The sequence below is a fragment of the Phaseolus vulgaris genome, chromosome 7 (genome assembly GCF_051622355.1).
Source record: "Phaseolus vulgaris cultivar YP4 chromosome 7, ASM5162235v1, whole genome shotgun sequence".
NCBI classification, from domain to species: Eukaryota; Viridiplantae; Streptophyta; class Magnoliopsida; order Fabales; family Fabaceae; genus Phaseolus; species Phaseolus vulgaris.
The window spans coordinates 58,898,641-58,926,634 of NC_143504.1; the positions used below are offsets into that span (position 1 = coordinate 58,898,641).

General features: G+C 30.0%; 3 protein-coding genes across 6 annotated transcripts; 1 reads left to right on the plus strand and 2 right to left on the minus strand.

The window, feature by feature from the left end:
- The first annotated feature begins 4,482 nt into the window (after positions 1-4,482).
- On the plus strand, positions 4,483-20,827 carry LOC137827485 (TNF receptor-associated factor homolog 1a). 4 transcript variants are annotated; one of them, XM_068633644.2, is made up of 13 exons: positions 4,483-4,638; positions 5,451-5,671; positions 5,748-5,859; positions 6,463-6,551; positions 6,667-6,735; positions 6,820-6,952; positions 9,725-9,883; positions 10,335-10,683; positions 13,048-13,160; positions 14,106-14,253; positions 14,862-15,334; positions 15,425-15,623; positions 19,142-20,827. In XM_068633644.2, exons 2-13 carry the CDS (start codon positions 5,494-5,496, stop codon positions 20,546-20,548), a joined length of 3,429 nt encoding a protein of 1,142 aa, XP_068489745.1. In that variant the 5' UTR covers positions 4,483-4,638; positions 5,451-5,493; the 3' UTR covers positions 20,549-20,827. The 4 variants fall into 4 exon arrangements, 3 of the variants coding, with proteins under 3 accessions (XP_068489745.1, XP_090161091.1, XP_090161090.1); XR_011083757.2 differs by having other exon boundaries at positions 4,494-4,638; positions 15,425-16,326; XM_090304965.1 differs by lacking the exons at positions 4,483-4,638; positions 5,451-5,671; positions 5,748-5,859; ... (4 more) ...; positions 10,335-10,683; positions 13,048-13,160 and adding exons at positions 13,545-13,740; positions 13,864-13,978.
- Positions 20,828-23,459: 2,632 nt separating this feature from the next.
- Positions 23,460-24,009, minus strand: LOC137828701 (pectinesterase inhibitor 1). Its single transcript, XM_068635382.2, has one exon. It carries the CDS (start codon positions 24,007-24,009, stop codon positions 23,479-23,481), a length of 531 nt encoding a protein of 176 aa, XP_068491483.1. The 3' UTR covers positions 23,460-23,478.
- Positions 24,010-27,332: 3,323 nt separating this feature from the next.
- Positions 27,333-27,975, minus strand: LOC137828602 (pectinesterase inhibitor 1). The gene has a single exon (XM_068635243.2). It carries the CDS (start codon positions 27,973-27,975, stop codon positions 27,391-27,393), a length of 585 nt encoding a protein of 194 aa, XP_068491344.2. The 3' UTR covers positions 27,333-27,390.
- Between the last annotated feature and the right edge of the window lie 19 nt (positions 27,976-27,994).

Below are 27,994 nucleotides of genomic sequence, written 5' to 3' on the forward strand. Positions count from 1 at the left end.
AAAAGTTACCTAAAAGTGATATAAATAACGATTTTTATCTGTTACTTTAATTTATAAAATTAAAAAAGTTCACAAAGACTATGACATATAGTTAAGTTTAAATACATATTTAATTTCTAGATACTTTTTTTTAATATTTTATAGTTTGAGACACTAATTAATATAGCAACATTTTAAAATTGTAAGAATTAAAAGAATGTATTACTTTCTTTCTCTCACTTTCTTTGTTTATTTTATTTTTCTTTCTTGTATATATTCTAAAGTTATAATGTGAAATAATATTTTATTAAGGAGAAAGCTATCAAATTAGTTGTTTATAAAGTGTAAAGCATTGATAAGTGATTAAAAAGTTATGCACCTTAAATTCATTTAGGTAGAACTTAAACATTTTTCATAACTGTTTAAAATAAGTTTTAGGACATTATATTTGAGTTGATTTTATTTTAAACTATAATTTTTTTTAAAGTATACAGATAAAATAATTTAAATTTATTGAATTTAAATATTAAATAATCGTTAATAATTAAAAAATATTAATACTAGTGATTTTTTTGTTATGTTATTATTCAATCAAAGTTATTAGGATATTTTTTTAATGAATATTGACAAAACTTTTTATTCTTTTTCATTAATGTAAATAACAATTATTTAAACATGCATTGATCATAGTTATTATTACATTATTGGTTTGATTTTTTTTATTTTGTGACTTCTATTTATAATGTAGGTGCTGAAAAAATCTTTCACCTACCATTAATAAAAAACAACCCTAATTAATGTTGATAGAAGTTTTTTTTAATAAAAAATTAGAAAAAAGAATATTGACAAAGAATAATATTAATGTAGTTGTTAAAGAAACTAATAATTACAGTAATAAAACAAATAATCATGATACATAGTCATTTTTTTTTTCTTTACATCCAAAAAAAATCTCTTCAATTATGTGAGAAAACTCAGGTTAATATAAAAAAATAAGAATTATTTATAAAAAAATCCCTACCAATATGTAAATAAAAACTCATATAAACATCAACTAAAAAGTTAAAAAAAAATAAAAAATATCAGCAATAAAGATTGAATAACGGGAATCACTTAAGGTGGTTCGACCTTATACATACCTATATAATATGAATCAATTTCTCAGGTCTCCCAAACCAACAAAATGAGAGAAACAAAAAAAATCTACCACTAAAAATTCGTATAAACCCGTACAATCCCGTACAAATTTAAAAAGTTAAAAATATTAAAAAAATTCTAATTAACATTGATTATAAATAACTCAACTTACATTTTTTTTAGAAAAGTAACTCTAATTAATATAGGTTGAAATCACCAAATCGCATATGAAAATAAACTTCCACATAAATTTATAAATAACGTGTTTGTTATTAATAAAAACCACTATAAATAGTGACTAAGGAAACTCTAAATAGTATTTGTCACAAAATAATTTTTGCCTAACATTAATACTAAAATCATTTCCACATTTATAAAAAAATATTAAGATTGTGATAAACCTTGATTAATTCAACATTGTCTTAATCTTAACTAAACTGATAATATCTTAATTAAAATGGAGTTGAAAAAAAATATAAATAAATAAATAAATTTGAGATCATGAAAATTTTCAAAATCTTATTTTTTTTAATAGAATTTGAAATTATATAATTTTAAAAAATATTTAAATTAATTTTTGTTATAGTTCTTATAATAACTTTTAATGTTGTTAGTTATTTAGACTTGTCAAAATTTTGGAGGATTAAGTTAATATTTTTAAGTTGATGGTCCACATTATTCTATCTCACTTAATCTCAAAAAAGTGGGTTAAAGACAAAATCATTTAAAAAAACAATCAAAATAAGAATTAGTTTAACAAATTATTTTATTTATATTATATCATTTGAAGTAACTTAAATCATTAACATTTATAAATTAAGTTTTATTATTAATTAATTATAATAAAATATTTTAATACGTAAAAGATCATATTTATTTTATTTTATTCAATTAAAAATATTAATTAATCAATTAACGAATATTTTTACAAATAAATGTATTTAAAAATATATAAATAAAAAATAATAATAAAATTAACCAAGATTTCCAACTTGTTTTTGTATAAACAACAATTCAAACAAAATACAGTTAGAATTTTTTAAAACCAACACAATCTTTGTTTTTTTCCTTACCAATTATCACAAAAATCTCCTTCATGAACTGTCAGGACAGTGTGAAGGAAAAATAAGACAACAAAGTAGGAAAAATAATATTTTTTTTTAATTTTATTATTTATATTATCATTTTATTTATTTATTTACTGTATAAAATGAATAAATTAATTAATTAAGAGTCATTTTTAACTTTTAACTAACATTGTAATAAAATAAACTCAACATAATTAATCATATAAAGCTAATTTAAACTTCGGTAAAAAAATTCTCATTAAGAACTTGCTTTCCAATTTCTTAGAATACAAAGATTCCTAAAACATACATAAAAACAAAATTATCAATAATAAGAAGAAACCAGAAAATAAAAAATTGATAATCTATAACTATTAATAAAATAATAATTCTCTTTATGATTATGTACACAATTTGTTAATAATCTTACTTTTATCAATTATGGGTAAATAAGTTAGTTCTTCAACCTTTTTCTTCTTTTCCTTTCAACATTTGCATCTTTTATAGATAATGTTGGAGTGAATATTTTTGTTGTTGTATAAAAGTAAAAACAAAAATATAAATTTAAGAGATACGTTATGAATCCTCAAATTTTAGTACTAGTGAGTTGTTATTTTTTTTTTAAATATAATTGATATTGAATGAAGTCTTTAAGAGGTCGATTCACATTATTTATCACATTTTTAAAAAAACTGTTTCACTTAATTTATCCATCATCCATTTTAGAGTGACTCATAATACCATGGAACGATGATGATCGTAGGTTGACATATAAGTCTAAAGAACGGTTTTAAAATCATGTACATCATTCAATTCAATCGTTTAAAGAACAATTTCAATCATATAAGATAACTTACTCAAGTGATCCAAGACATGGGAAACCATACATGAAAATTTTATTTTACCTTTTATGTTTTCTATATGTTTACTTAACTATCTACAATAAAATAAAACCAGTGTAATAAAATTATAAAAATGATTTATTTTTTAACTTTTTATGATTTTTTTTATAAATTTAATAATATTCTTTAGTTTGATAAGTATGAAAATAATTTATTTTATTTTTTACTTTATGTTATCATAAGAAAAAGATAAAGACATGTGAGCATATACATGTGTGGGAGTATGCATTTTTATTAGTATTTTATATTGTTCATGCTAAGGAGATGAGACTCATAAAACTATTGAAGTCTTTGTCTTCTTTATTCGGGCAGGTCGCTAGGGTTTCACTGTGATCCTTCCGGTCTTCACGCAACTCCTTCAGCTCTTAGTCTCGGGTGAATGCCAAATGGGGAGGTACCTATAGAAGGCACTCCGACGCTTAAGTCAGTAAAGAGTGTGTTCGACACTCGGACGTGTGTACCGTAATAATGACGTAACTTGTTCCTTAGAATGTGTGTTATTTATATTATTTTAATGTGCTTATCTCGTTTGGGTCTGATTAATGAAATTGATCACACCTATGGTTGCATTACCTAATTCTTAACGGTGGTTTAACTTCACTAACCTTGGTTTGAGCGTTAATGGTTAATTGTGTCGATCAGCCAGGCAGTCCGCAGGGTCTCGGTCGTCCCATACTAGTACATATATAATATTATATTATATAAATATTATATATCATTTCATAACTTCCTTTTTTAAAAAAAAATAATTTGTTATTTTAAAATATTTAAATAACTCCACTTATAAAAAATAATGACTATATAAATTTGTAATACTATTTTTTTCAGAATTAATTAATATATATGTATATACATATTTAAATTGTATTATTATTTTGTAATTAAATATTCATATATATTTTAATATAATAATAATATAATGAAAATGTAAACACACATCCAGATCAAACAGACAACAAAATACATGCACTTAGTGTGTATTCACATTTTTTTCTATTAAAAATATAGACAATTTTATTCTTTGATGAATAAAAAAGAATTTATTTAATAGAATAAAATTTCTTTATAATAAAATAATAAAATAATATTTATTTTAAAAGATAACTGTATGTTTTTAATAATATTTTTATAAAATTATATACATATATATTATTATGAAGTAATGTTATTTTAATTAATTATTTGTAAAAGAATGAAATTGTATATAAAATTTACACCTACAGAAATATATGTTTTTTTCTAGTCAATAAATAAATTATGTTGTATTAATTAAATGATACAGTTATCTAATTAAAAAATGTTTTTTTTCCATGAAATTGTATATTCTTATTACATGATAGTATAGATAACAAGAATATGATAACTATATAAAAAATAAAATTAATAATAATAAGAACAAAATAAAGACAACAAAAGGTACTAATTTTCGATTTTGGGTTATGCCTTTGCCTTCTGTGTGTTCTTGCTCTTCTTTCTTTCACGCTCTTTCTCTCTCTTCGCCCTTCTCTCTCTAAAATCTCAGTTATTGGTCTTGTCTGCTCCTTCGATTCCAGGTGCGTGTGCCCTAATTGGGATCCGACGTCGTTTTTCAATTTCCCTACTTCCTGTTGATTTTTTTTTATTGCGCTGTTTTTTCCCTGTTCATCTTCGTCATTTTCTTCGATTTCAGTACATGTTTTGTACGGGAATCGTTGCCCAAGATCTCGGTCTTTTTTCGGCGTTGATTTTGTCACAAATTTTCCGTTGTGGGTTTCATGCAATTTGGGTCAACCAACTCCATTTTTCTAAACTTGCTGCCTGCTAGTTTTGATTCCCTTCTTGTTCCAGTTTATTTGATTGTCACGGGGTTTAATTTCTGTTATTATTAAATCTTTATATTAGGGTTTTATCCATGGTTTATTTCTTTTATTAGTTTTTTTCTGAGGTGGGTTTTTGGGTTTTAATGACATTGGAGGGTTTTTTTCGGGGTTATCTTGTATGTTGGATTTTGAGAAATGGGGGTAAGGAATCAACCCTTTGTTATGTAGTTGGTTAGATGTGTTTTAATTGTTGAACTACTTGCTGTTTGAATTCGTTCTGTATTATCTTCAATTTTCCATGACAATGCATTGCCGCTTCTCAATCTTCTTTTTCTGTGTGTGGAAATAATAATTTGTTTCCCGAAAATTTGCCCTTTTTTTCAATCATTATAATTGTATATATTATAGAATTTCCTGTGATGTAGTTAATAAGGAGTACTGAATGTTTCAGTAGTTTAGTTGTGTCTAAAATTGTGTGAACGGTTTTCAATGTTATAATGTAATGTCGGGTTTAAGGGGGCTCATTTTGGCACTTTGTCCGTGTGATTTCATATATGGCATGGCAGGTGTTGTAAGAGTAGTGTTAGCGAAGCAGTAGTTGATCAGGGAATGGCTGGGGTTACGAGTGAGGAATCTGGAGTGGCAAAGTCTGCAGAGGGAACTTTTAGTGGGCAGCATGGTCAATCTGCTGGGGAAGCAGTGGCTGAATGGCGATCTTCCGAGCAGGTGGAGAATGGAACCCCATCGACTTCACCTCCTTATTGGGACACTGATGAGGACGATGAAGGTGGACTTGTAATCATTTAAATACAAAATTTCCACTAACAGTTGTTCAAAATCTAATTTGTTTTACTCTTTATCAGGACCAAAACCTTCAGAATTGTTTGGAAGATATACATGGAAGATTGAAAAGTTTTCTCAGATTACCAGAAGGGAACTTCGCAGTAGTCCTTTCGAGGTTGGCAGCTACAAGTGGTATGTGACTTGGGATAAACTTTCCTGCCTTGCCTTGATTTTGGTGTGCTTTAGTGTTTAACTTTCTCTGTTTTTCTGTATAATTTTAATTTGCATCTTTATGTCTTTGTTTATTCTGAAGCTCGTTATTTCATGACAAAGGTGTGGTCCAAGATGATGTTTCTCTCTCCATCCCTCATTTAACTGTATTTTGGTTAATAACATTTTCTCACACAGTTATTGCAGCCTAATTGACCATTATGACTTCATTCAATCATAGTGTCAAGTTTATTATGAACTCTGAGTCTTGAAAAATTTATTTTTTGAATTTATCTCTAAAATTCACTATTAAGGGGGAAATAAATATTGGTTTTGGGGTTACGTTTCTTTCAGGTACTCTGCAATTTTAAGACATGTACCAAAAAAATATGACTGTACGAGAGTTTGACTTCTCAAACAAGGAAAAATATATATTTTTTTATTTTTGAAAGTTGTGAAGTATATCAGGAGTAGAACATTATCATAGAACAGGTGCATATGGTTTGCCGAGACAGTCCTTATGACTTGAAATATGCAGTACATATTAGTTGAGGTTTTGTCTAATCATGATGTGGTATGTTGCAGGTATATTTTAATTTATCCACAAGGTTGTGATGTCTGCAATCATCTCTCTCTGTTTCTTTGTGTTGCTAATCATGACAAACTTCTTCCAGGTTTGATTCCTGAAATTTTCAGATGCATTAATTATAGTTAGTCTCACTATCTACTCTTGGTTCCATAGTACATGACCTGTCTTTGGTTCTCCCCTCCTCTTTTTGGGTAATACAGGATGGAGTCATTTTGCGCAATTTACAATAGCTGTGGTCAATAAAGATCCAAAGAAATCAAAATATTCTGGTCTGTTGGTAAATAATTGGCTTCATTATTGGACTTTACAATTTCTTTAGTAGTGTTTGAGTTATTTTTACTTGAGTATTCTAGATACATTACACCGATTTTGGAAGAAGGAGCATGACTGGGGATGGAAAAAGTTTATGGAGCTCTCAAAAGTGTATGATGGCTTTGTTGATGCATCTGACAATCTGATAATAAAAGCTCAAGTTCAAGTTATTAGGTATTTTATTTAGTAATTTTTTTCTGTTTTTAATCTTACTGATATGCTCTACCATTTTGTATGCTGTTTAAGTGGTTGTTAATATGATTTTATGCATATTCACTTTGTTACTTGGGAGAATATATGAATGTTCTGTAATGTAATTCTCAGTTGTTAATAGCTGCTTTAGCAGCTAAATGCGGTAGTGGTCGCGATCTGCTTTCTTGCTTTATCAGTTTGGGGGTGGTGGTCCCCTGTTTGTGCTACTGATTTGTGGTGTGTGCTCCTGCTGTTTTATGAAGCAAACCACTTTTTTTTCTTGGCAGTATATGTTGCTGAATTGTGCAGCAGCAAATGTTTGCTGAGTTTGTTGCAGGCAGCCGCTTTTTTTGACGTTGTGGCTGATATTATACTTCAAGAATGTTTGTTTTTGAATCTTATATGGCAGTTTCCTTTTGCTAAAATGATCCTAAGACAATGTTGTCAAACTCATGGATCAAAAGTGGGGTAAATGTTGTAACTCGACTCATAAGAGTTATGAATATACGGAAAAATATATTCATAGCCTGTTCATGCATTAAAAATAATACAGACAATATAAATAACTCATAATATAAGATTCAATGCATAACACAACTAAAAATAGGTTCACAATTCATAAAATTACACAAGAAATAGATTATATTAATAGATACTTAATACAAACAAACTATCCAAGGAGATCTTTCATATTAAAAGCAGGAGAGTCATCCTCCTCCACATGATCTTCATTTTCATTAATGCCATCTCCTCCACGACCTTCATCATTATCAGCAATTTCTAGAACCTCTAGTCATCCATAGGTTAGTAGCAACACCATTTTAACTCATACATCTTCATTTGAAGCATCCAAAGTTGAATTTGCTTCATTCCCCTCCGCAGTTCATTCATCATCAGAATCAAGATCATAAGTGTTACTGTCATTTATTTGTTCTAACATCCTTCTTTGTTCAATCTTGAATTAGCCATCACAAACACAACATTGTTCATGGATTTCTTTTCTTGCTGTGGACCGAAATAATTATAAAATTATTCAACGCATCATACTAGCCTGTATAGGTAAATAATTATAAAATCAATTTCATAAATTTAAATTCTTACCCCTCTCAAAAGCACTCCAATTACTTACAACCAGATGAACTAATATTCTAATAGCAAACCTTTGTAATTCTGAATGTTCACCACCACACGATTTCCACCATTGTGCCAGAGTTTTGGTTGAGTGCAAATTTAACTATTAGATTGCCAGAAAATCCAGATTTGCTTTTGAAACTCTCAATTTGAGCATAAATCTTATTGATCTCATCAATGTTTCCCACCAACCTATCTAAACAATCATACATTCCATGCTTCACTTCATAATAGACTTTAGATTCAGTATTATAGTGCAACATAGGATTAAGGTAGTGGCATGCAACATGCAATGACCTATGCAATTAGAGACTTTGTATCTTCGCTTTAGCAATATCCATTTCTTCATAAATAAATCCATTGCTGGTTTCTCATTTGAATACACCTTGCACAACACCTTAATTAGGGGAATAGCAATCCTCATGCAATTCAAAATATTTTTTCCAAAATCCTTATCCAATATCAAATTTTCTACAAGTCCTCCATTTCTACTCTTTACAAATTGACTAGATTGCCACTCCTTGGATGTGAACATCTTCTTTATTTTCATTAAGCATCCCAAAGTCAAATAAGAAGTGGCAAAACAAGTATTAATTGGTCTTATCAAATATCTCCCTTTAGTAAATTTATGTAACAAGGAAATAGGACTAGTTCTTGAATAGATGTAGGTTGTGATTTTTTCTTCCCAAAATCTCTCAACATTAATTTAATGCAATGGGCTGCACAAGGTGTGGAATATAAATTTGGTCTCTTTTGCATTAACAATTCTCTAATTGCCTTGTAATTTGTGGCATTATTAGTTACAGTTTAGATCACATTCTTCTCTTCCCCAACTTCCTCGACAACATCGTCTATCATCTTGAAGATTTTTTCTTACATATGTTTGAAGCATCAATAGACATAAAAAATAATTATTTTATTCTTATGGTTAGACTTGGAAACTAAAGAATTATTTTATTGATATGGATCACACCAATTACATTCTCATCATCTCTATATGTTATAACAAAAACCTTTAAAAAGAGGAAACCGAAATACGCTGAAATAAATAGGAAGATTCTGAAGATATTTTTTCTAATTACTATGGAGAGGAGATATTGGCAATATTTTTTTATCCTAATAATCTGCTATTTACAGCAGTTAGAAAGTAGTTAAATTGACATCTTATTTTTGGCTTTGTAATAATGACGAGTGTTAAATGATTAAATCCCATTCCTAAATTGTACAGGGTGTACTGTGTGTATATCGCAGTCTATGGAATATATTTCTTGTTAAAAGGAGAAAATAAGCTTAAAAAATTGGGCAAAAAGGTCTCTGATAATGTATTATCCAAATGGGCCAATAAAGAATAATATGTGACACTATGCCTATGAATTATTCTGCACAAGGTAAAAGGCAAGAGAAGTACAAACTACATTGGCTAATTGAGTTTTTTGGTTGAGTCATGCTGTGAGGCTGCCCTGTCTTCTGGTTTTAAAACAAATTTAGTTTTAGTTTGCTTTTACCCTTTTCAAATTTGTACTGCTGCAAGATTGGTACTGTTATTTTGAGTTTTTAAATAATCCATTTTGTCTTGGAGCTTTTGTTTGAGATGTATGTAACCAGTTCTATTATTATGTGCAGGGAGAAAGCTGACAGGCCTTTTCGTTGCCTTGATTGTCAGTATAGGAGAGAACTTGTTAGGGTATATTTGACAAATGTAGAACAAATTTGCCGGCGTTTTGTGGAGGAAAGAAGAAGCAAGCTTGGGAAGTTGATAGAGGATAAAGCTAGGTGGTCAAGGTATTTCGTACTCATCAATAACATCACCCTTTTGACTTGTATGTATACTCTAAATGGTTGATTATATATGCTGTAATTTTTATCTTGCTTCTAAGTGTAGTATAGAAAGTTCATGTTGTTTAAGTATCAATTCTTAATTTAGTTTTCCTTTAATCCTGAGTGTAGAAAATGTTAGGCATATTGGGAAGAAAAGAAATGACGATCTATACTTAGTTTATTCTGGTTGATGTGATAATGGTATATGCTGTATTGTAGACATCTGTGTAGTTTTAATGCACATGAAATATGAAGTTTGTCGTGCATAGTATAACCTATAACAAGTTTAATCTATCATCATACATATTTAATTGGGACATATATATGTAGTATGCTGTATCTATATTCATTACCACTTCTATTTATGGTGTATGATTTTATTGGTAGATCTAATTGGTACTTTGCTTATCCGCAGCTTCTGTACTTTTTGGCGGGAAATTGATCAAACTTCTAGGCGCCGCATGTCTAGGGAGAAGACAAATGTAATTTTGAAAGTAGTTGTGAAACACTTCTTTATAGAAAAAGAAGTAACATCTACTTTAGTAATGGACTCCTTGTATAGTGGGTTGAGGGCTCTTGAAGGTCAGACTAAGTGCAAGAAAGGTAGGGTAAAATTGTTGGATGCTGAAGAAATGCCAGCACCAATTGTCCGGGCCGAGAAAGATATGTTTGTACTGGTGGATGATGTTCTACTGCTACTTGAAAGAGCAGCTATAGAACCTTTGCCTCCAAAAGATGAAAAGGGTCCTCAAAATCGAACAAAGGTGAGTAATATAATGGGTTGGTAAACTTGAGGTTTTTGATTATTTAGGAAAGGTTGTTTACTACTCAGGTTTATATGTGTGTGTGTGTGTGTGTGTGTGTGTGTGTGTGTGTGTGTGTGTGTGTGTGTGATTACAGAGAGAGAGTGGATTTTTATAGAGGAGAAACTTAAAAGTCTATGTCAGATACAACAAAACAACTTCAGAGCATGGACTAAGTCAACTAAATGCAACAGAAAATTTAATATAATCTAACACTTCTCTTCAAGCCACAGCATATAAGTTGTAAGCACCAAGCTTGGAACATATTGAATTCACAGTTTGCTCATAAGATTTGGTCAGTATATCTACAATTTGATCATTCAATTTGAGAAAGTTTGTAGTAATTTCTATAGACAACAACTTCCCCGTAAACAAAATGACAGTCATTCTCTATATGTTTGGTTCTTCCATGGAACACTGTAGTAGAGGCAATGTGAAGAGTTGTTTGATTATCACAATAAACCCTCATTTACAGATTTTCACTACGTGAAAATTTGTTTAATCCTCACTAATTCATAAACAGATGAGAACTCTATTCTGCATCTACACTTGATTGAGCAACTCCACTTCTTTTCTTGTTCTTCCAAAAAGTGAATAATTTTTTTCGCCAATTGATACACAATATTCTGTAGCATAACACTGTCTATAGGGATCTTGCTCAATCAATCTTATAATACCAAAAAATCTAGGCATCCCCCTTATCCTCATGCAACAATCCTTGTAGGACTTTTTTGATACATCTAAGGATACAAATTATTGGATTCCAATGATCATTATGTGGATCTGTACAGACTGACCAACAACCATGACCACAAAAAAACCATCAGATTTTGTAATTTTGAGGGAAACGAGTTTCCCAACTAGCCTTCTGTATCACTTTGTATTTGATTATGGTTCTCATCGAGTAGCCATCAACTTGAGATTTATATCCACAAGACTATTAGTAGTCATACCTGTTTCCATTAGAATATCCAGTGCATAAAGTTTGAAAGTGATTGAATAAGTGAGATTTTTCTTTGTAAATTTTAGAAGCATGATTCCCTATATTTACTATATCATCGGTATAGCACGTGGGTAACAACTTTAATCTATATTCTCATACTGGCTGAGTATATTCTCATATTTGTTATCCTCATTGTATACATATCATTCTTAACTTTAAATTGTATAATATAATTGTTTATATAAGTAATACATTTTAATTAAATTAATATGTATATATATGAGTGCACACAAACATATATATAGTAATGACTGTGAAATGCACAGGAAAACTTCTTAGTACACCATGTTTAACTATAAAAAGTTACTTAACAAAGTATATTAATACGACTTTTGCATTCAAATAAATGGATTTTATAAAGTTGTTTTTTCAGTATATTACTTCAAAGTGAAATTCTAATTATAATAATTTTTTTTTCTTCAACTCAAACTTCAAGACTATTTAATCACATAGAGAAGTGCATAATTATAGTAACCTTTACTGTCATTGACAACATCTTTGCTCAACATTATCCTTTTGCTGATAAGGTTGTACAATATGTATGTTCCTTTTGAATGGTATCGAAGAAACACTCTTGGCTCTCCCTTGTCATCCGACTTCTTTCATTCGGTACACATAAAACAAAGAGAACTAAATATTTGGAGATATTTGTCATTTGTTCTTGTTGGAGATTCACATTGACTATAGATATAACCAAATTATTATATGTAAGTGGTTGCAAACCTCATCTTATAAGCCAATTTTGTAGGATTGAGTTAGGTCTAAGTTCACTTCATTAAATAGTATCATAACCTAACGAGATTAGTTGAGCATATTCTGCCACTATCGAGTTATCCACAAACATATAGTCTCACACTCAAGATATCCAGTTCTTGGCATGAGGGGTGTTGCAAATCCCACATCAATTAGAGACACAACCTAATTATAGTATAAGTTGATGCAAACATCATCTTATAAGTCAGTTTTGTTGGGGTAAGTTTGGCCTAAACCCACTTTCTAAGAGTTCCATTTAGTTGGCGCCACCAAGTGGTAAACATCTTGGGTTGTTGTGTTGCTATTTTCTTAGGAAACCACTTTTTGTAATTTATATCATATTGGGATGGACTAGTGTTCTATATTTTGCTAGATTTTCTTTTCTTTCAAATTATAGTTAAAAATTAAAAATAAAACAAGTTTTAGCCTAGTTATAGTTTTGGATATATATTACACGCATAAAGTGGTATTTTGACTAACCTGAGAATCGTTATATATATAACACATTATCTTGAAAGTTTCAAAATTCTTTTGGTTGCTAAGAAACCTGGTTCACTGTTTTTGGGCAGGATGGAAACTCTGGGGAGGATTTCAATAAAGATTCTATTGAGCGTGATGAAAGGCGTCTCACTGAATTAGGTCGCAGGACTTTGGAAATATTTGTCCTTGCCCATATATTCAGGTAGTATATGTTATTTCTGAATTCTTTTAGTTTTCTTAGGTTAACTTGTCATTTGCAGATTATCTTCTGAATTTCTGGTTGTTTGTTAGCAATGATATTTAGGAATAAGATTTCTTTTAATTCACACCAATATGTTATATTTCATGTTTGAAGGTTGTACTTTCTTTTACTATTTAAAAAATTCAGTGTTGGTTTTTTATATTTTAGAGGGATGAGGGTTTAATATGATGACAGTTTCGGGGAATTTTCTGTTCTAACTTGGCAAGTTGGTATGGCTCATGTTTGCTTTTAGACACCACACCATGAAGTTACCTAGGCAATCCTATGGACTTCGTGAACTTCTTTTTAGCCTTTATTTCAGAATTCCACAAACTTCTCTTTCAGAGTATTTCTCAATGCTTATACACAATTATGGATTCGTTGTGTATTCAAATTTCAAAATGTGCAATCTACAGTAGCACGAAGAAGGTTTTCTTTGCAAAAGTTCTGTTAAATGGGTTATTTAACAGTGGATGAGCAATAAGGAATTTTGTACTTGTCTACTCACCTTGCTTCCAGTGCATGGCATCACATTCTGGAGGTTATCTTTGAATTTTATACTATTCCTTCTCTGCTATACATGGTTCAGAATCTGTGATATATAAGTCTGCAACCATGGGACAGATAGAATTTGACTTAATAATAGTATCATGTGAAACAATAGGGAATGATGGATGGCTGGCTTGATAGCCAGCAGTCTCCGGCACTTTGCAGTTAACTTTGTGGTCCATGGAAGTTTATCCATGCCAATGTAGTGCAATATCATTTTCTATGAAGAAGTGAGTCGGAGCTTGTTATTTATCCACTAGTGACCTGGATTTTATGTGGTTTTTTGTATGTATTCATTGATTATTTGTAGGATTCAAATGGATTAGGTTATCCTGATTATTTATTTTATGGGTGCAGCAATAAAATTGAGGTTTCCTACCAAGAAGCTATTGCTCTAAAGAGACAAGAAGAACTTATTCGTGAAGAAGAGGCAGCCTGGCTAGCTGAAAGTGAGCAGAAAGCAAAACGTGGAAATGAGAGGGAAAAGAAGTCAAAGAAAAAACAGGTCTGTGTATTACTCATCTAATCTGCATTATCAATGGATTTTTCATGTCCTAAAGTTGATTACACAGATGCTATTGATTCTGTGGTTGTCTTGATATTCAATTTTCGATATTTAGGTGTTAAAACTTTAGATTCAAGATTAAACCTTTCTTATTAGTTACTGCAGAACATGCATGAAAAAAATAAGGTAGTATGACTATTTTATCTTATATTGGAGAAACCATTTAATTTCTCATATAACTGCTATGGCTAGAACATTTGTATATAAAAACCGCAAGCTTTTGTCCTTTTTATTTATAATGAGATCATGAATACATTGTTTGCCTATATTTATGTTTCATGTACATGTAAGACCCTTTATTTTCTTTTCCATCCTTCCATATTTGCCTAAATTGCTTCGTAACAGCAAGCTAAAGCATTCTTTAGGCTACTTAAATATAATTTGAAAATATTTTGCCAGGAATTTATAAACTATAATTCTCCCTTGATGTTCCTTTTACTTTGGCATGGCTGTTATTTGTGGGATTAAAAGGATGTTATATGTATGTGACTGGTGAATAGTTGTATTTTCTTTTTAACTGTTGACAAAATCCTTTGTGGTCGCTGCAGGCTAAACAGAAACGGAACAATCGAAAAGGAAAGGACAAAGTTAGAGAGGATAGACCGGCTGTGGCACTACATGACGAGCAGCAAAACAATGCTGCTGATGAAAAAAAGCATTCTAACATGGAGGAAGTAGAAACTCTTGATGAAAAGCTTGATACCCTGGAAATTGTTTCTGATGTGTCTGATTCTGTGGATGGGGTTGGTGAAGTGCTTCAGCCTGATTCTGAAGACAGAGATGTGAGTCCTGTAAATTGGGATACTGATGCATCGGAAGTCCATCCTCCAACTGAGGCTAGTAGCAATGGTATAGGTAGTATTTCATCTGTACAAAATGGAATGGCTGAGAAAAGAAGCAGTTCAGTAATGGATGACAGTTCTTCAACATGTTCTACTGATTCATTACCATCAGTGGTGATGAATGACCACTACAAGGGGAACTCTTGTTCAAATTACGAAGTCCAAAAGTTTCCTAGCAGGTAAGTATATAGTGTAGTGTTTCTTTCAGGTAGATGAATATTAGTGATTTGAGTTGTGTGTTAATTTGATTTGGCACTGCTTATCTGTAGAGGCAAGAACCAAGTAAAAACATCATGTAATGTGGGCAGTTGGTCAAATGAAGTAGACAGTCAGCCGTCTGGTTCTACTGGGGATGCTGTTGAAGTTAATGAACCTGGAAGTCGTAAGTTAGGTGAATCTGAGTCTGAGGGTGCGGTTATCTCTTTGCAGGATCGATTAAAGTGGCTTGATCAACATGTTGTCAGAAAGGTGGTATTATTACCATAAGCTTATCCTTTCATAAGTTACTGTGGTTACTTTATACATCCCCTTTATAGATTGCCTATAACTTGTTCATGTTTCTTTTTTACCATAATGGTCAACCTGGAGTGTTTTGCTAATTGATAATGATTTTACAAGACATATTAGTTTTGAAAATGAGAATTTCGAATACCTTGTTTTATCTTATTTCTCTGTGTTCTGGAAATGAAAATAAAATTCATTTGTATTGTAATAGAAACTGAAATTTTCTGTAACAGAATTGTAACTGCGCTATTGATTTTTAAAAGGATGGTTACAATAGGTAAGCATCACTTACTTATAGGTGGAAGGTACTAACAGTGGGCCAGCAAACAGAATCCACTAACAAAGAAGCAAGTGATGTTCTCTATTACTTGTACTCTAATAACCCCGCAAGCTTAGGTTGGGTGAAAAGCAGAACAGTCACCCAAGTTGAGTTTGGACAGAAGTAAACAGAACCTAGAGGTAGCAAGAGGTTTTGTAAGAATATCAACACGCTGCTCTAAAGAAGGAACTTGGAACATGGAAAGGTGCTTAAGCCAGAACCTTTTCTCTAACAAAAAAATTCTAACTGAAGATGCTTGGTTTGAGCTTGGAGTACTGGATTGTGAGCCAGGGCACGAGGGTTGGTATAACATAACTCATGTTGTCAGAATCGACAGACTAGATCAAGGTATTGGGCCAATAGTTGAACCACACGAATATTTATTAAATATGTATATGTGTAACTTTATACTAATGTTATTATATATAAATTTAATTTATCACATAATTCAAAAAGTAGGTTGTGGTGTAGTTGTTAATTTCTTTTAAGCTTACCCCCATGGTCCAAGATAAAAAACCCAATAGGTGCAAGTGTTCACTTTTTTCTCAAATTTCAAACTCTCTAAACTCCTACAGTAAGCTGTTGCTACTTCCTTACATGGTGACTCACACATGTGCATGGGTGCCAACTTCCTTGTGGTGTCTCAGACTAGCTTATGAAGTATGACATGTCACCTGTTGGATTTCAACTTCGAGCAGGTCACCCAGTCATTGATTTTATTTGGTTATAACTGAGTTTGGTGACAACACCTAGTCAAGTGCATAACTGATTAGAGGAGGTGACCTGACTAGCTATAGATCTAGTTATTGGATAAACTGGATGAACAGCTTATCCAGTGGATAATATTTGAAAAACATGAAGTTTAGTTAACAAGGATTGGATCCAAAGTTGATATTAGGAAGGAAGTGAGTGTAGACCTAATTCAATCTTACAAAACTGGCTTGAAAGGCTACAACCGATTGCTCTTTAGATCATCAAGAGACAATCTTGGGGGAGAAAACACATGGGCTCTAGACCTCGATCTGCTGTGACAATTGGGGTCCACAACCCAGTTAGAAGGTGCACGCTAATGTTATGGTGCCTTTCAAATGGCACAATTTGTGCTTTACTGCAGCCCAATTATCTTGGGGACGGGGAAGATATGACTGACAATTTATAATGTTAAATTTTGAGCATGAAATGGTAGCTTACTGAAGTGAGCCTATATCGGACATGCAGTAAGAAGCATCAGAAGCATCTTTGGTAAGCTTGCAACCACCTACCATTGCTGAGGAATTAGGCTTGGCCTAAGATATTAGTCTTGAAGAATGTCCAGAATGTACTTGGATTTGGTAAAGATAAATAGAGCCATCAGATAGACAACAAACATCAGTCTCTAGAAAATAATTCAAATCACCTAACTCCTTAAGAAAAATTTCTGAATCCAGCTGCTGAATCAGAGTGTTATTATGTTGGTAGTTGTAGTTGTCATGACGCATTTAAAGTCTGTTCTTGATGAGACAAGCTTTCTCTTGCTTTGAGATGCTTTTTGTCAGCGCAAGCCATCTTTTCTAGCTTTGTTTACTTTGCTCCTTTTACGAATGACTCTTTGCTCTTTCATGCTTCTCTTTTCTACTACGAGGATGTCCAGAGCTCTTGTAGGATATGTTCTTATGATAGTCTGACTTTGGAATGATATGCTACCTTGCTTTGATTGTAGATAAAATAAGTAACAACAAATATAGCAATATGCAGTGTTCGAAATCAGAATGGTTAAATATATTTACATGAGAAATCTTTTATATTACTATGTTAAATTTACTACGTGATAAGATCTTTTTGTGTTTTTCAATGTTCACTTTGGACTCCAGTAAAAATGTTTTTCCTCCAAAACTTGCTTATGTATTGTTATTGTCAAAACTCATTACCAGAGTTTTGTCCAAGGTTTCTTAAACATCATCCAAGGGTAGTCTGGGTCCAATACTTTAGACATCATCAAACACTAACTTGTGTCTAACATGCAACTGATAACATGAGGTAACATCTCATAGGAGATAGAAAATTGGAGCTAGGACAGTAGTAATCGGTTCTATTTCTCCCATGATTGGAACACTTTAAAACACAATCAACATTACGATCTTCTACTATAACAAACCTTGGTGGAATATCTAGGTTTACCAGAAGATGTTGTAACCGATGGGCTTTAGTGATGATTCTACTTGTTGACAACATGGCATTAGTTTGAGTTGCAAAGGTTTGGAGAAATTGAGTATGCAAACGTGGCTCAAGCATTTGATGGAGCCGCTTTTGAAGAGTCAACAGAGGTGGGAAAAGATTGAAGTAGAATCACAAAGATAGGGTTCCCGAAAATGGCATTTAGGATTGAATCTTGCTCTCTATACCTTATTAGAAAACTCAAAATTTCCGTTACTTAGTTGTAACTGTATTATTGTTTGTTAAAATGATGATTACTGTAAGCATTGCCTTACTTCTAGGTGCAGATAATATCAGTGGGCTAGCAAATTGACTGGCCCCAATCCACTAACAGAAATGAGAAAGAAAAATATGTATGCATGAAGCAAGATATGCTTTATAATAATAATACTCTAAAAATTTGTTAGGCCGAAAACCAGTAGGTGATGCTTTATTATATATCTTGTTTAAAAGGTTGATCTGCATATCTGAACTACAACATTTTTTTTAAATCCTTCCATTCTGCTGTCATACCTCTTAGCTATGTAGATGTCAAGATTATCGGCTTTGTAATTGTTAGAAAGTTTATTGTTGTCTTATGTTTAATTTTTATAAAAGCGGTTTTTGCTGTACCTGTCAGATCGATAGGGTCCTAGGAGTACGCCTCTCTATCCTATCTTTTGTACTTCTGATTCAGACTTGAATATATACAAATATAGATATGCTGAGAGCTTCAATATCATGCATTTTCAGTACATGGGAAGTGTTGTACTCTGAACCTGTAATCTTATACTTTTGCACTTTCTAGGCTTTCCGCACCTTTCACTATTTGACATGTGCTGCTTTAACCTCGTCCTAAAATGGACCTCATTGTATATATATGACAAATCTGGACTTTATTTTCTTGAAGTGTACGAGATATTAGATTTGAAATGGTAGTAAAACTGATGATTGATTTGATTTTTATATATTTTGCTGTTCTGTTTGATAGGAAGAGGATACACCTTCGCTACAAAATAAACAAATCATCAAAGACCAAGCTATCATAGAAAGAACTGTTAACAATGAAAGCCTACAAAAAGAGAAGAAATTAGCAGTGCCATCCTCATCTAGTAGTCCTCCACGAAACTTACCTGTTCAAATGAAGTTGGAAAACCAAACTAGAGTTATGGGAGATCCCGTCCATGTCAGGAAAACATCTTTTAGTGCCTCACAGCCGACTGATAAAGAGGTGTCTTCATCTTTAGCTTCTGTATCGCAAGTAACAACTGGTCCAAAAGCAGAGATCCAGAAAACTTCACCGCCAAGATTAACCGAAAGGTCCATGGCACAAGTCGCTATGATGTCAAGGCCTTCCAGTGCTCCACTAGTTCCTGGAGGTCCCAGGCCCACTGCCACCGTTGTCTCAGTGGTTCAAACTGCTCCATTACTTGCACGCTCTGTGAGTGCAACTGGTAGATTGGGTCCTGATCCCTCGCCTGCTACTCATAGCTATGTTCCTCAGTCCTACAGAAATGCAATGATGGGGAATCCTGCAGTCTCAACTGCTGCCAGTCTCCCTCACTCCAACTCTAGTTCAGGAGTAAACCCATCTCCTGGCTATTCACAACCACCATTGGTTTCATCACCACTATTTTTATCGCGGATCTCTGACAAATTGGATTCCAATGCTTCCCAATCTGGACCCTTTGGTATGATTAGTCGGGATGTTTTACAAAACGGACCAAATTGGATTGATAGTTCTCATAGGGAAGCCAGCAGAAACTTACACTATGAACCACCTTCCCGACTTAGTGATGTTCAAAACCTAGACTTGTACAAGCCAATAGACAGTAGATCATTGGGCAATGTATCGAGTGAGTTCCCTGCTAGCACATCCCGACGCCAGAACCAAGGTGGTTTGGTGGATGAGTTCCCACACCTTGATATCATAAATGATCTTCTTGATGAGGAGCATGGTATGGGGAAGGCAGCCAGGGCAAGTTCAGTTTTCCCCTCCCTCAATGATGGACCACAGTTGCTAAATCGTCAGTTCACTTTTCCTGGAGACTTGGGTACAAATGATGATTTGGGATCATCCGCCAGTTCTTGTAGGTTTGAGAGATCACGAAGTTATCAGGATGCCAGGTTTCAACAAGGGTATAGCTCATCCGGGCGGCAGCATTTCGATGTTCGGCCGGAATATCTTCCACAGGCAAGTACACAGTCATCATATGGAAATGGCAAGGTAGATGGGCTGACTCCAAACCGGTGGCAGGTTGCTGGTTCTGATCTATCTTATCTAGGCATGAGAAACACAGAGAATAGTTACTCATACTATCAAGATTACCCAAACATGGGAAGCAGTGTGAATGGTGTCAATGGTTACACTGTATTCAGGCCTTCAAATGGTCCTTAGAGGGAAAAGATGACAGGGTGGCCACAAATTAGTGGTCATCCACAAGTGTAATAATGTATTTCAGGAAATTGTTGGGTCTCTTTAGATTGGAGTGAGGTTGTATCCCCTTGATAGGAAAACATTTTGTAAAGAGTGTTTCCGATTTAATTTGGTTCCAGTTTTTCATAAATTTATACATGTCCTACCTTCTAACAGTGTTGGGATTTGGGCCTTCTGGGATTATAGATACTCTTTCATGCGTGTTGTCAATGTAATCTTAAAAGTTGAGTTTTTTGTACATACTCTTTCATTCGCCTAAGACGCTCATAAGATCATTGAAAATATGAACTCTTGACTGGAATTTCAACATCTACACTGTTTCTTCCTACACCTCCATATTCTTCTGTCATCCCATACAAAATATGAAAATATATTTTTATCATTTTTGTGTTATCCCATGAATTATATGATTTTGAATTTGGAAATAACTTACGGATTATGTAATCCTTGAAAAGAATGGTATTTTGGATTATATAATCTGAATAATCTGGAATATATTTGAAAAGAATGTATTTTGGATTATATAATCTGAAAGTTTGAATTTAAGAGTAGTCTAAAAACTAATATTATATTAAAAAAGGACTTCTTGCATAAAAAAAATTTATAAATTATATAATTTGAAAAAATTATATAATCTGAAAGTTAATTATAAATTTAGAAAAAAACTTTCAGATTAATCCAGAATCTAGAAAAATATTTTTGAAATACCAAAAATTTGTGGTAGTGTGAGAAGAATATATGGAGGTGTCGGAAGAATCAGTCCAACATCTATTCATAATTTTGTCACTGTCCAATTGTATGAAGGATAAAGTGCCATTGTAGTTTCTCCATGTGTAGAAAGCTACTACAATAGACTATTATGAAAGTGTTTAAATTTAATTATTTGCTAATTTGATCTTTAAATATGTTAATATGATAAGTTATGAGTCTTGGATTTGACAGATTATATTTTCAAGATTTCTTACACAAAAGAAACATACAACCACTTGCAATTGCATTCATTATTAATTTATTTTTTATCATCAATTTATTGAGAATATTAATTATATTAAATTTACTGATATATATATATATATATATATATATATATATATATATATATATACTCTTCTTAAAATTACCTTCTTGTAAATAAAAAATAAATATTTGTTCATCAATCAAATTACTCAGATGAAATTCTAAACATGACTGAAAAAAAAAACACTGAAAATAGCTAAGGTATTGTAGGTAAGTTTTGTCCTAATTAAAAGCCAGTATCAATTTAACTACTTTTTAGTCTTCACAATTACATATTTAATTCTTATATATAGAATACTTGAGGTAGTATTGATTTTGTGGATTAATTGTGAATATTTAATCATGAAATGATTGATAAAAATATATTACATGAATTTTTATTAAATGAATAATGGCAAATAACATTTTTAAATTTTTTTAACTGATTAAAATAGATTAATGAATTTTATATCTCGTCCCATACAATATAAATTAAAATGTATCTGATTTATCCTATAAAAAAAAAGTAATTCTCTTCTCATCCTTCTGCCAATAACCACCGTAAAATCCCTTATTCCTCATTTTATAATTGATTTTTAAATTTCAGTGTCTAAATTTGCAAAATTAAATCATGCTTTCTCTTATTATAGTTAACAAGAATTAATTGGTTAAACAAGAAATGCATCAAAACCCCAATTCCAGAAAACTTTGCTTTTGCAATTTCTTCCCCTTCTGTCAAATTCGAATTTATGGCAAAAATAATAAAAACTCAAAATATGAAAAGTTTGATTATTGACTACTACTTGATGGGTAAATAATCCCTACCAACCTTAGTTTATGAGTAAATTCATAGATAATTATGTATATTATTTTAATTTTTTTTCAATATTATTATTTAGATTATTATTTATTGTTATTATTTATAATTAGTATTAATATTATAATAATACTTTTAATATTATGTATAATATTAATATTATCTATATTATTAATATTTTGAATGTTATTAATGTTGTGAATGTTATTAATATTGTTAATGCTATTAATTTTATTAGTTTTATGAATAATATGAATGTTATTAATAATATTATTAATATCAATTAGTATTCATGTTATTAATTAATATTATAATAATATTAGTGATATTAATTAATATTAATAATATTGTTAATATCATTAATATTTTATTATTATTAATATCACTAATATTTTAATATTATTAATTATTATAATAATATTAATACTTTTATTATTTTTAATATTATTAATTATAATAATATAAATATAAATATTAATAAAAATAAAAATATTAATAATAATATTGAATTTACTTATACAAATTTATCTAAATTTAACTTACGGATAAAAAATTGTGAATAATAATCCAAAAATAATACTAAATTTACCTATAATTTAGATTTATGGGTAAAATAATCCTTAAAATACAGATTCAGAATCACGAGTAATAATTTATGGATAAATCTTATTTTTTTTTATAAATTTTCTAATTAAAAGATGACATTAAAATAATTATCAAAAAAATAAATCCAACACTTATTTTATGAACTAAAATATTATATTTTATTTATTAAAAGATAAAATTGTTTAATTAAAAATGACATAAAAATTAGTTATCAATCGCATGAATAGTTTTCAATTGTTGATCAAATTATATAAAGAATCCAATGAACATTTTGGTTGACAAGTAGGTTTTGGTTCAAGTGGTATTCAATTAGGTCATTTTAAGTAAAACTTATACTCAAATATTTTGAACCAAAAACACAACACAATCGCAGATTTTCGCAGAAAAATAATCATCAACAAACCAAGAAAATGAGGTATATCAATATAAGAAAACAAAATCTGTAATTATTGTTTTGGATAAGATGAATCAATCAGTGCCCTAAAGATTTGGACAGAACAAGAAGAACAGCAACAACAGATTCAATAACTTTAGCATGTGACGGAAGAGGAGAAAGATCATTGAAAGAAGGATCAGTTGGTGATTCCCCTGAAATGCAATCATCAACATCATCTGCTATTGAAGCAGCAGCAAGATTCACACCTTGGTAATCTCCTTTGTGAAGCAACTCTTGAGTGTAATCAACATCACCAAGAGCACCATCTTCACCAAAATGTTCCAAGCATGCTTTGTAGTGTTCTTTGGCCTTAGGGTTTTTCCCACTCTGAGCAATCAGATTACTGATCAATTTGATTGTGTTGCTCACATTTCCTCTTGCTATGTCAATCACGTGTTGAGTTAGGTCAACAATGGTAGCACTAGGGTTTGAGCCAAGAAGAGATAAACAAAATGCAGGGTTCTGAGTTTTGCTGCAGATGCTCTTCACTTCACTGTCTGGGATTCCATTGGAGCTTGAACCAAGCAAGAACAACACAAACACAACGAAACTAACTTTGCAAATCATTGTTCTTCTTTATCTCTTGTTTCTTTCACTTCAATGCAATGCACCTATTTATACTTCTCATTTCAAAATAACAACTAATGTAACCTCATTTCAAAATTAATGAAATAATTATTGATTTTAATATCTATGAATGTAACATATATGCATGTTTATCAGGGTTATTTCAACCAAATTGAATCATATTTATTTATTTTTATAATAAAAAAAAAAATAAAAAAAAAAATATATATATATATATATATATATATACATGAAAAAACAGTGAATATCTTTCAACTTTAAACGTAATAAAGTGTTTATTAAAATGTTTGATTCAGTTTTTATTATATTTTTAATATTGTTCTTATTTGGATTGTAGGTTATTTTTAGAATGTTGCTAAACTAGTCAATGCTGTCAACAGTATTTATGCAAATTCATTTATAGATTATTGAAACTAATAAATTGTTTAAAATCTGTTTTCTCATTAATAATATTCATTGCATTTTAAGTCTTCTGTGTTTTAAAGTTTTCTAATTCAACTCATTTTTGTTTCTAAAGTTTAAAAAAACATTAAATACATTTTTAACATTGACCTTTTAATCTTTACTAAATAATTAAATAGTTTACATATTTATTTATTTTTATGTATAAATAAAAAATATTATAAATATTTTATTAAAAAATAAAAAATTATTATATTTTTATTTTTTTAAAACACCTTAAACAACACTCAAAAATAGTAAAAAAAGTAATTTAAATAAAGAAAGAAGTAATTAAAAATCACACATTTATTAAAAGATTGAGATGATTATAATACATTTATTTTTAAAATTATATATCTATTGTTGTTCTTGATATACTAGAAAAAAAAATACTAGAACATTTAATAAAATTTTAAATGCACATTTATTATTATGTATCGAGAAAAATATGGATTTTTAAGGACATTATTGATGAATAACACCAAAATTCTCGATGTCTTATCTAGTCTTCTTTTTCAAATTTTCACTCTCTCTTCTCTCTACTTTTATGTCTCCAAAGGTGAGGAGTCAAAGATCAATTATATCTGATAGAATTTTCAAATAGTGTAAGTTCATATTTATTCTAAATATTTATTATTCTCTATCGTTTTTTTATTTGATCATCAATTTTTTAGGGGTGAGTTGAAAAATTTGATTCTCTCAACTTATTCTATCATAAACTGAAATTTTTTTATATTTGGATAACTTTCTCTAGGTCCCTAGAGTTTGGAACAGTTCCCCGGCTTGAGTTATAATTTTTACTGGAATACAAAATTTCAGGTAGGGAAAATTATCTCTGTTTGAATAGAGTCGGATAGCCAATTTATGATGTTGGAGGGTATGGAGGGCTTTATGATGTAGTTTTGAATCTTATATTGTTAATATTTGTATTTCTATAAGTCATAATCTTGTAATAAAAATATTTTGAAAAACTCAAAGTTTGTATAGAAATCGGTATGTAAAAACTTGTATCGTACTAGTTAGATATATTTTATGAGTGTTACATAACTGCCACTATTTAATTTTATGGATATATTTGAAAAAAAATTATAATATTATTAATTAAAAGGAGAAATTTTGCATTTAGTATTATGTTGTTCATCAATCATATTACTCATCTAAATATGACTGAAAAAAACACACTGAAAATAGCTATGGTATTGTAGGTAAGTTTTGTCCTAATTACAAACCAATATCAATTTAACTACTTTTTGGTCCTCACAATAACATATTTAATTCTTATACATAGAATACTTGAGGTAGTACTGATTTTGTGGATTAATTGTGAATATTTAACCATGAAAAGATTGATAAAAATATTTTACATGATTTTTTATTGAGTGAATAATGACAAATAACATTTTTAAAATGTTTTTTTTAACTGATTTAGCCTATAAAAAAAGTTATCATTCTCTTCTCACCCTTCTGTATTAAACCCATGACCACAGTAAAATCCTTATTCCTCATTTTAGAATTGATATTTAAAATTTCAGTTTAGCAAAATTAAATCATGCTTTCTCTAATTATATTTAACAATAATATATTTGGTTTGCGAAGAAAATATATGTGTTGATAAGTTTATTAACTTAAAATTTATTTTTAGAGTATTTTCATTGATATAATAGACTTCCGTCTAATATTTTTTTTAGAGTTTTTTATTAATAAATATAAATTATCTATGTATCATTTTTGTTAATATATGTATTACAGTAAATGAAGATGAATATTCCTTGTCTGATGCTTTAATGTAGCGTACGTAATCGCACGTAGTCGTAATGAAGAAAGAGAGATTTTGATGAACCTAATTGTAGAGAAAAAAGAAACTTTTATTCACTTGTATATTAGAGAGTAAAATACATTGTGTATATATAAGAAAAAGATTAAGACCTAACTGAAACAGAAAAGGAAAGTTGGATCAAACAAACAAAGCCCAATAATTTAAAATAGAAAATTAAATATATTAACAATATGAGTTTTAGTTTAGTCTTTTCATATTTTATTGTATTGTTTTTAATAATTTTATTCAGTCAAAATTCAATCTAATTTAATTTGATCTCAATTCTTATGAACAAGTGGAAACATATTTGTCTGTGCATTTCTAATTCCGTTAAAGTACTACAATTTTACATATAAAATTTACCCACTAATTATCCATAATTTTAGTTCGTAACTAATATTTATTAACTTTAACTCATAGTTAATACTCACAAACTCTATTTCTTACCTACTCCTTAATTATAATCTAAGTATTATCCATAAGTAATATCTTTAATTCAAATTTAAATTTAAAGGTACTAACTCTAATTCGTGATCATTCATATAAATTTTTTAAATTATTATTTATAATTATTTATAAATATTAATATTGTAATAATAATTTAATATTATTAATATTTTTAATATTATCTATATCATTAAATTTATGAATATTATTAATAATGTGAATGTTATTAATATTATTATATTATTAATATTATTAATGTTATTAATATTATTAATATTAATAAATAATAATAATAATAATAATAGTATTAGTATTAGTAAATAATAATATTAAGAATAATATTAATATGGTTAATATTAAATAATATTTACTAATACTAATACTATTATTATTATTATTATTTATTAATATTAATAATATTATAAATAATAATATTAATATTAAAAGATAACATTAAAATAATTATAAAATAATAATTTTTATTAAAAAAATATTTTATTTATTAAAAGATATAATTATTTAATTAAAAATGATATAAAAATAAAAATTTCATATTTAAATTGAATGAAAAAAGAATCATGAAGGAAGGCAATGGATATAAGGTAGCAATAAGATGAAGCAATTTTTGTATTATTGTTTTGAATAAGATGAATCAATCAGTGCCCTAAATGTTTGGACAGAACAAGAAGAACACTAACAACAGACTCAATAACTATAGCATATGATGGAAGAGAAGAATGATCATCGAAAGCAGGATCAGTTGGTGATTCTCCTGAAATGCAGTCTTCAACATCATCTGTTATTGATGCAGCAGCCACATTCACACCTTGGAAATCTCCTTTCTTAAGCAACTCTTGAGTGTAATCAACATCACCAAGAGCACCATCTTCACCAAAATGATCCAAGCATGCTTTGTAGTGCCCTTTTGCCTTAGGGTTTTTCTCACTTTCATCAATCAGTTTTTTGATCAATGTGATTGCGTTGCTCACATTTGTTCTTGCTATGTCAATGGTGTTCTGAGTGAGCTCAGCAATGGTTGCATTAGGGTTTGAGCTAAGAAGAGTGACACAGAATGGAGGGTTTTGTGTTTTGATGCAGATGCTCTTCACTTCACTTTCTGGGATTGCATTCGAGCTTGAACCAAACAAGAACAACACAAACACAAGGAAACAAAATCTGCTAATCATTTTCTTGTCTTCTTTCTTTCTATTCAATGCAATGCACTTCTTTATATTTCTCATTTCAGAATAACAATTAATG

Excerpts from the sequence above, each read along its gene's own strand:
- LOC137828701 (XM_068635382.2), bottom strand. The coding sequence starts at position 24,009 with ATGATTTGCAAAGTTAGTTTCGTTGTGTTTGTGTTGTTCTTGCTTGGT.
- LOC137827485 (XM_068633644.2), top strand. The coding sequence starts at position 5,494 with ATGGCTGGGGTTACGAGTGAGGAATCTGGAGTGGCAAAGTCTGCAGAG. Across the intron at positions 5,860-6,462 it reads GAGGTTGGCAGCTACAAGTG|GTATATTTTAATTTATCCAC; the intron begins GTATGTGACTTG and ends GGTATGTTGCAG. Across the intron at positions 14,254-14,861 it reads AGAAGTCAAAGAAAAAACAG|GCTAAACAGAAACGGAACAA; the intron begins GTCTGTGTATTA and ends TGGTCGCTGCAG.
- LOC137828602 (XM_068635243.2), bottom strand. The coding sequence starts at position 27,975 with ATGAGAAATATAAAGAAGTGCATTGCATTGAATAGAAAGAAAGAAGAC.